This window comes from Chelonia mydas, chromosome 3 (assembly GCF_015237465.2).
Source record: "Chelonia mydas isolate rCheMyd1 chromosome 3, rCheMyd1.pri.v2, whole genome shotgun sequence".
NCBI lineage: Eukaryota > Metazoa > Chordata > Testudines > Cheloniidae > Chelonia > Chelonia mydas.
In genome coordinates, this window is record NC_057851.1 from 115,818,114 (window position 1) to 115,827,107 (window position 8,994).

Genomic DNA, 8,994 nt, shown 5'->3' on the forward strand with positions numbered 1-8,994 from the left:
TTGCAGAACAACCAGTTCTAAAAGGGCTTCTAAATTTAACAACCGGTTCTAGCGAACCGGCTCCAGCTCACCACTGCATTAACCTATTGCATTCATGCTAATTGGAACAAAAGCCTTCAGGAGCCTTGTATGAGTAAACGGGACTCTGTTCTGCCAGCATGGGTGATGTTTGCATTTTATTACTCTGTTTGAGCTAAAAGCTTCAATGTAACTGATGTTTTATCACAGGGTTTCACCTGAAACAAACGCATTGCACACTAAGAAAACTGCCTGCCGTGCAAGGGTGAAATTTGCCCCTGTGCGGTGAACCAGCACCAGGGCCAGTCCCACTTAAACCCTCAAAATAGGCTTTGTCCTGGGCCCCTGCACAGGGCCAACTTTCACGATAACAGAGGGAAGAGTAGAAAAGTTTACAGTCTGTGAAATGTTGCTGCTTCTTAAATGTATGTCATAACTACAATGTCTTTTTAACTTTCCCCTTTAACTTATCCTTATAGATATTGTGATCTCATGTTAGCCACACGCAGCATAGGTTTTATTTGACTTCCTCTGAAACAAGAGATACTGATGGCTGGAGGCAGGACAACAGACATGACAGATTGCTGGGCTGATTTGGAATGGCATAGCTTGTGTTTCTATATAATTCTTATGTAACTGTCACCTTCTAGGTAACATGCGGCTGCATTTTCTGGTCCTGGTGACAGGCTGTACATCCGTGGGAAAAATCCTGGATGCTGAAGTTTACAAAATCACCGCAACAGATTTCTGTCCCCTCCAGGAAGAAACCAAGGAAGAGGATCGTGTTAATGCCCTTAAGAAAATCCTGAACTCTGGGATGTTCTATTTCTCCTGGCCAAATGCAGGCTCAAATTTTGACCTGACAGTGCGGGCCCAGAAGCAGGGTGATAACAACTATGAATCTGGTAACTCCTTCTTCTGGTTAGTACTGCACGTTATCTCCAAGTCTTTAGTCAAGCCTGGCTTCCCTCTCAATCTCCTATAACCCTGGAGAAAAATAAAGCTATAGATTTAAATCTAGATACGTTTTGCTTAACTAACATTTTACTTTACAGGGCATGTGCTCTGGCAGATTCATGGTCAATCAGGGTTGAGCCACTAACAGCTAGCGTATTTATGTAATCTAGCTGCAAAAGCAAATTTAATAATTGCAGTTTCTGGTTTTTCTAGAAAGAAAAAATATATTTGCTATATTTACTGCATACAGTATAAATACATTTCTTTATATGTGATAAGTAGTTTACTTCCCAAGGTTTTTTTGTTTTTTTTTTAATTATTTGTTTAACAAGCATTGTTAATGTGGTAAAAACCTGTACTTGTCCTCATACATCACTTCTGCTGCATTATGTGTTATTTCCTAATTCTCGTGGGTTTAAAGTCTCTAAATTAACATTGCAGTAATGTACCCTAGTTTTTACATTGCAGATATCTATGTTAATCAATTAATTTGTAATTAAAACTGTAATCAAACCATTGCACATACACTAACTCCTCTGGTATGTTGATGTGCACTTATTTTATTTACTGAGTAACACAGTTTTAAAAACAAAGTAACAAATATGTCTCACTGCAGCAAAGATTGGTTGAATGGAAAAAAATACATAGAAACGAGGATCCTTCCTACGTGGGCCAGCTGCAGAGGGAGTTCAGTTTGTTTATCCTCCAGTTTTGATAGGGTACTCCAATCCCCCTCATCCGGTATGGTTTTTTTTAATGGTAGGAAGTCACATAGGAAGCTAAACTGTACTGGAAATAAATAAGAAGTTATATAATGCATGTGAAAAGTAATACTTTGGCAGAATTACGCTGCTAGTGTGAAATACTTCTTGTGGCCGGCAGTAGGTAAATATCAATAGCTGAACAGGGTTGTAACAGATGATTAACAGATACGGCAGAGGAATTCAATTTGGTAAATAATCTCTCCAGCTGGGATGGGATTTCACCTGATAAGTGGTGTTTAGTTCAGAATAGTGCAATATAAAACCCAGTTTCAACTGTGCTGTGTGTGCCTTCCTCATGGAACAGCTGACACAGCAAACCAGCTGTGTTCCAACAGAATTAAACTGCCAAATTAGAGGTATATTTTTAATATAGAAATAGTACAATATATACAGTTGTTAAAGGCTTTCTTTTGATAGTTTGCTCTCAGAAGATACATATTTGAATTCAGTGGCACATCTGCTTTCTGTATCAATCTATTGTGTCTCGCTAGATTAATCTTAGTTTATGTGGAAGCCCTATGCTTTTATATGTTGTCTAACATAAGATCCCTTGTATTTCTAAAATGAATATGTGAAACATTATATATAATGTGAAATTTAAAAAAAACCCAAGATAGGCCACTAGCATGGAAAATTTCATCCCCAATTTCCAAAGTTTGGGAAAAAAATAAAAACAGCTGAAAAAAGGTTCTGCCTTAACCTGCCTAAGGTGTCAGGCAACCTTAACTGTAGGCAGTGCCATCTGTGGACCTTGTAACATGAACTCCAATAAAGAAATCCTACTGGAGTTTGCCTTGGATAAGATGGGTAGATTTTCTTTTTACATGGAGATATGGAAGGAAGGAGGAAAATGTAATTCTTTTGTAGCTGTTTTTTAGCTATGTTATATAAAAATAGTAGAACAATTCTTCACCTTTTTCAAATTCTTTGCTTTGCAAAGCGCAAATCTTTCGTAGAATTCCACTGGTATAGTAACTGTAATAGGGAATTGCTGATGTCTGATGGAAGTACATTGGAGAAACTATGCATGCCTCTCAGACCTGGTCACAGACTGGCTTGCTTAAAAAAAAAAAACAACCCCACAAAGGTAATACTTCCATTGTAAACCATGCAGAACTCAGTTTGTAACAGTTCCTTTCACTTTTAGACCTGGTCTATGCTGGGAAAACTTCCTTCAAAATTCCAACAGATTTTAAAAAGAGTTCTGCTAAACCAGTTTTAAAACCTGTTGGAACTGTAGTGTAGACCAGGTTCCAGGCAGCACTGCCTGAACGAGTTAGTTGGACAACACTGTAATTTAGGTAAGAGCCTTTTAATGACCACCAGCATGTTTCCAGAGATCAGAAAATTGGGAAAGGTGAGATTTGCATATGAACTTATATGGCCGGGGCAAAGTCTTCTGGACACATAGGCAAAAGTATGGTGGCTGTCACACTGTTAAAATCTCCCAGTTTCTGTGAATTATGGCCTTCACCAGGATTGTCATCTATTAATTATCAGTTTCAGATAAAGTGAGGTGCAATAAAAAAGGAATAACCTCCTATTATAAGCTTTAATTAGTGAACAATGTGGGGTACAACTTGTTTCTCTCTCTCATTTTTTGAGTAAATGAATCTATGCTCTGTTGAATCTTGCAGGAACCAATTGCTGCATGAGCCCTTTAAACACAACCAGGTGAACTGCTCCGACTGGCTGCTAAAAGCGATCTGTGGCATAGTGGACATCCACACGGTTTATGCCTCTCACAAGAAGGCGAAGGTCTGCCTCATTTCCCGGATCAGCTGCGAACGAGCTGGGGCCCGGTTTCACATTCGAGGGGTCAGTGATGATGGACACGTATCTAATTTTGTTGAGACAGAGCAGGTAAATGGCTGAATGGATCCTATGATAATAAATAATTCAGCACATCAGTGTATAATTGGGGAATCGTTTACGGCAAGAATCAGAGGAGCTCGGCAAATGCTTTTTGCATGCAGTGTTTTAAGATGCTGTTATGCATGAAGTGTCTCTTCACTCTCGCTCATTAAGCTCCTACGCAATCAGTTCTCCTTCTGTACTTCTAGCTTCTTGGGCACTCGTAACTTATGTTTTTGATTTATTTCCCACTGTGGAAGTTCTAGCTCCCCAGGCTTCTGTCAAATTATAAATGTGCATTTTTCAGTGGATTCAGAAATTCCTGTCCTGAGCAACAATCACTCATGAGCAAAATCAACACATAAACCACCATTTCTCAAACTGGGGTCCGTGGACCCCTGCGGGTCCACAAGAGTACTCCAGGGGGCCTGCCGGCCCCGCTGATCAACTACTCCACCTCCCTCCCTCAACTCCTCCCCTTCCCTTCCAGTGCCTCCTGCACTCTGGGGAACAGTTGTTCAGTGGCTTGCGGGAGGTGGGGGAGGAGCAGGGATGGGCTGTGTTCAGGGAAGGGGGCGAAATCATGTCTGGGGCCACTGGCCCCGCCGATCCACTCCTCCCCCTCCATCCCTCAACTCCTCCCCCTCCCTCCCAGTGCCTCCTGCACGCTGGGGAACGTCTGTTCAGCGGCATTCAGGAGGCGTCTGGAGGGAGGGGAGGAGCAGAGAGGGGGCGTGCTTGAAGGAGGGGGCAGAAAGAGGCGGGGAAGAGGAGGGGCAGGGGTGGATTGGGGGCAGGAAGAGGTGGGCCGGGGATGGGGCCTTGGGGGAAGGGGTGGAGTGGGGGCAGGATCTGGGGCTGAGCGGGGGGGCTTGGGGGGTCCACAAATTTTTTTAAATCAAAATGAGGGTCCTCGGGTTGCTAAAGTTTGAGAACCGTTGACATAAGCCACGAGGTTCTCAATGGCACCAAGTATTTAATCAATCAAGAGGCCAGTGCTTCATCACAAGAAGAAGGTTTTTAAAATACAGTTATTATAAAATGACTGTGAATTTTGCTCTGAAAATAAAATCTTTTTTTTAAAGTACTTTTCTTCTAAAGTACGACTGATTCCCCATGCAAGAGAAGGTGGGAGAAAAGCTAGAGTGACCAGATAGCAAATGTGAAAAATCAGGACAGAGGTTGAGGAGTAATAGGCACCCATATAAGAAAAAGCCCCAAATATCGGGATTGTCCCTATAAAATTGGGACATCTGGTCATCCTAAAAAAAGCAGAAGTTCTTTTGAAAGCTCTTGTAACTTTATTCCACGCTTTTTTTTTGCCTTTTTTTTTTTTTTAAAGACTGTTTTGTTAGGTCTAGACTACACTAGAAAAGGTTTGCTGGTACAGACACGGCTTCTACTGGCAAAAATGTGTTGTAACCAGTACAGTTTACACTAGCTCACGAAACAAAATCAGCTGTGCCAGCAAAAGCATTTTTTCCCCCCAGTGTAACTGTGTCTATACTAGGGCTTTTGCTGGCATAAAAATGTCATAAAAATAACATCCCTAGCCAACATTATTATACTTTCAAATGTTTCTAGTGTGGACCTGGCCTTAATCTCCTTAGCCTTCTTCCTGGGAGGAAAGGGGTCTTGTGGTGAAGACACATGATAACACCCATTTTTTCATGTTCTGTGTGTATATAAATCTCCGCACTGTATTTTCCACTGAATGCATCCGATGAAGTGAGCTGTAGCTCACAAAAGCTTATGCTCAAATAAATTGGTTAGTCTCTAAGGTGCCACTAGTACTCCTTTTCTTTTTGCGAAGACTTCCTTTGTGACCCTAAGCAGGTCACTTAGCCGTGGATCCTGCAAGCACTTACCTGCATAAGTAGTCCCAGGACAACGTGCATGCACATGGTTAATTTATGGATAAGTGTTTTCAGGGTAGCATCATAATTTTTTGTGTCACAATTTTTCCATCTGTAAAAAGGGATACTGACAACTTCCTACCCCCCAGGACTTTTGCAAGGCTAAATTAATATGTTGTCAGCATTCAGCATTCAGATACCATAATAATCTCCAGAATATAATAAGGGAAAGGTTCTGGAGCTTTGAAATGCAAGGCACTAGTCAGGAGGAAGATGCATGACAAAGAAACCAGAAAGTGGGTGAGAGATTAAAAAATTCCTCCAGCCAACTAAGTAGAGCAAAGAGGACAAAGAGAGAAGCTGTCATCTGGTCAGTGGCCAGGAAGCAAATTCCAGTACATCTCCATTGGGATAGACTTGGCTTTGCATATGGGATGTGGTTTGATAAGAGGGGATAAGGCAGGACTTTAGGCTTCAGGCTTGCCCAGCAGAAAGGTGGAAACCCTAATTCCAACTGGTGCTGATAACAAACACAAGGGTGAAATGTGTTAATTTGATCTGGGTCCCTAAATTAACATGACAAAGCTAAATAATAGAGAGACAAGGTGGGTGAAGTAATATCTTTTACTGGACTAACCTATGTTGGTGAAAGAGACAAGCTTTCAAACTTGTCTTTTTCGGAACATGAAGAAAGCTTTGAAAGCTGATCTCTAATATCCTGAGACCAACACAGCTACAACAGCAAAGCAAACAAGGAAAGGCAGTCATATGTTTACTGCTGGGTTTGCTACATTTAAAATAAACAAAAAGCACTGGACCCTGAAGAACCTGAGACCTCCTATGTCTGTTGAAATGAGCACTTTCGTATTCAGCTATAGCCTCTCTTTCCTTTTTGGAAGCTACTCCCAGCCAAAAGAGCGATAGTTTTAAACAAATGCAGATTTTAAGGTTCACAAAGAGGTACATCTATATGGGAGATCAGAGATAAATGAGAAGGCCATAACTTCCAGCATACAAAACATCACCCCTACACTTGGTCAACAGTTTTCGACGTTTTCAGGAGCAAATATACAAAACTCTGCCCTCAAAGCTTGAGAATCTGTTTTTTGAAGATTGGAATTTTGGTGCCTAGTCCATTGGAAAACATTTCTGTTGGGGCGCACAGATTTGTGCACATGTAGGTGAAATTTACCCCTGGGCAGAGGGAACAGAAAAAAGAGAAAGATGTCACTATGTTCGCCTTCTAAAGCAATATATAATCCCCGCAAACCATACCAAGTATAGTATAGTACTTCCTCACCAAAATAAGTGTGGGATGCTTTGATCTTCTTGTAAAGGAAGAAAAGTTAGATGTTGAGATGGGTAGCCAACCTTTCTTAGGTCAGCCCCAAATTCGCAATGCTACCTCCTAGGTTCAGTTGCTAGTCCTGTATACAATTACTATTTCTCAGTATGCCAGCCATTTGGGTCCAAGGTTCCTTAGCTTATGTGATTATGCTCTTGCATGCTGGAAATGATTAACACAAAAATATAATGCCCATTGCATCACAGCAAAAGTGGGGTTCAGTCCCCGATGGAATGGCAAAATGTTGATAGATTGCTGACAGTTGAATGGGACAGGGGTTCGTCAGGAGCCGTGCAGCCTGCACGGGGCCTGCTGTACTTCTCTTCCAGTTCAGCAAGTCGTCATCTAAGAGTGGGAAGACTAAAGGTTTTTGAGTGATTCGGAACTGGAAAAGGCAAAGCCAAAGCAGGGAGGAAATGAGTACAGAGTGACTCAAGGACTTGGAAGATCAATAACTATAGGAGTGCTCTGATGTTTTTAAGGAAGAAAAAAAAAGTTCACTTTGCCATTGGTAATAGGTATAATTTTTGTCAGGTTAACTGTCCTAAGAAAACAAAGTGAGAACTAAACATCAAGATACATGAGGTCCAGTTCAAGCTGGCATCCACTTACCATTAGGAAGTAAAAGCCCTAAATTAAACTCTCTTCTGCTTTCACAGTAGACTACTGACTAATCGGCTATGAGGTAATATCTTGGCCTTCTGTAATTAGAATAACATTTTGTTTCCATTTGCAGCAGCCTGTACAGTACTGGCATGCTGGCTCTGTGCTTCATGAATAAATATCACCCCAGGATTCTGAAAAGGCCAGACTCTCTTCCCCCTTTACAAAGCTTTAATTCTAATATTTTTCTGTTTTAAAAAGAAGAAACAATTAGCCTTCTCTCCAGGCAGCTCTTTAATGCGTAGATGGGATTCTTTTGTCTCCCACTGAGTTAGCCTTGTGGCATTTCAGCTCTGCAGTGAGTCATTTTTTGTGGGCTCACTGAACTGCGGTGACTCATTGCGCAGAAAAGGAGTGGGGGAGCTAAATATCTCACTTTAGTTTTTTCTTTTCAAAATCAGGCCACCAGTCAGTCTTTTAGTTACTTGGTCATTTAGTTTAATCACTTTACAAGAAAGATAAAAGCCATTAGAAAGGCTGACACAGCAGAAGTAGAGGGTGAGGGGCATTGTGAAAAAGCCTTCTGAAAGTGTGCACTTGAACCACTGTAGCCAGCATTTTGTAAAAAAAGGGGCACCTCTTCCTACTCACAATGCTGTAAATAACCTTTTGAGAAGGGTTTGAAATGATGCTTTGTTCCCCAGAAGGGGCCTAAATAACATGTTTTCGCTTTGTTCACAATGTTTCATATAGCAAGGAAAAAAGTAAGACATCTTTCTGATGGATTTCTACTGAGAACAAAAGTTAACTTGATTCAACGTTCCCCCCCATTCCTCCCCACCCCCCATTCCTTTCTTTTCTCCAGATTGTACTGAAGAAGCAAGTATGCTTTCCTTATTTAGTTTATGTGCTTGTCAGTGTTAATATTTCATTTTTCTCCTCCTTCCCCGCATTTGTCTTCCAGGGAACTGTCAACTCTTGAGCGAACCTCTTTTTTTCCCCCAATATTAAATTCTTGGTGTATGATTTTGGCTGCTTTTAAGCAAAAAGAATGATCAAAAAGATTAATTAGTGTGTGTGTGGGGGGGTTGTTTTTTGTTTTCCCTTATACAGTAGAACCGCAGAATTACGAACGCCTAGGGAATGGAGGTTGTTCGGAATTCTGAAATGTTCATAACCCTGAACAAAACATTCTGGTTGTTCTTGCAGAAGTTTACAACTGAACATTGACTTAATACAGCTTTGAAACTTTACTATGCAGAAGAAAAATGCTACGTTTAACAAAGTACTGTACTGTATTAGCTTTATTTATTTATTTATTTATTTTGGTCTCTTCTGCTGCCTGATCGTGCACTCTGGTTCCAAATGGAGATGTCTGTGGTTGACTGGTTAGTTCATAACTCTGAGGTTCTACTGTGTATATATATATATATATATATATATATATCTGTTACATGGTGTTTTTAATATTGAAATTTTACAGACCATAAAAGGAAATAGGATCTTTTTCAATTAACCTTCCCTTCCCTATTTTAAGAAAAATAGTGTTGGACCTCAATTCAGAAAAGCTTTGCTGTTTCATGACAGCAGTTACAGT

At 40.7% G+C, this 8,994-nt stretch overlaps 1 protein-coding gene across 5 annotated transcripts in view; it reads left to right on the forward strand.

The window, feature by feature from the left end:
• Nucleotides 1-8,994, forward strand: part of SYNJ2 (synaptojanin 2) — a 96,981-nt gene that overhangs the window by 36,379 nt on the left and 51,608 nt on the right. For 3 of the 5 annotated variants that reach the window (XM_037895056.2, XM_043544258.1, XM_043544260.1), the window contains exons 3-4: nt 669-939; nt 3,377-3,602. In XM_037895056.2, coding sequence (XP_037750984.1) covers nt 669-939; nt 3,377-3,602 — 497 coding nt within the window. The remainder of the gene's footprint in view (nt 1-668; nt 940-3,376; nt 3,603-8,994) is intronic. The other 2 variants (XM_037895057.2, XM_043544259.1) reach the window with 2 other exon arrangements.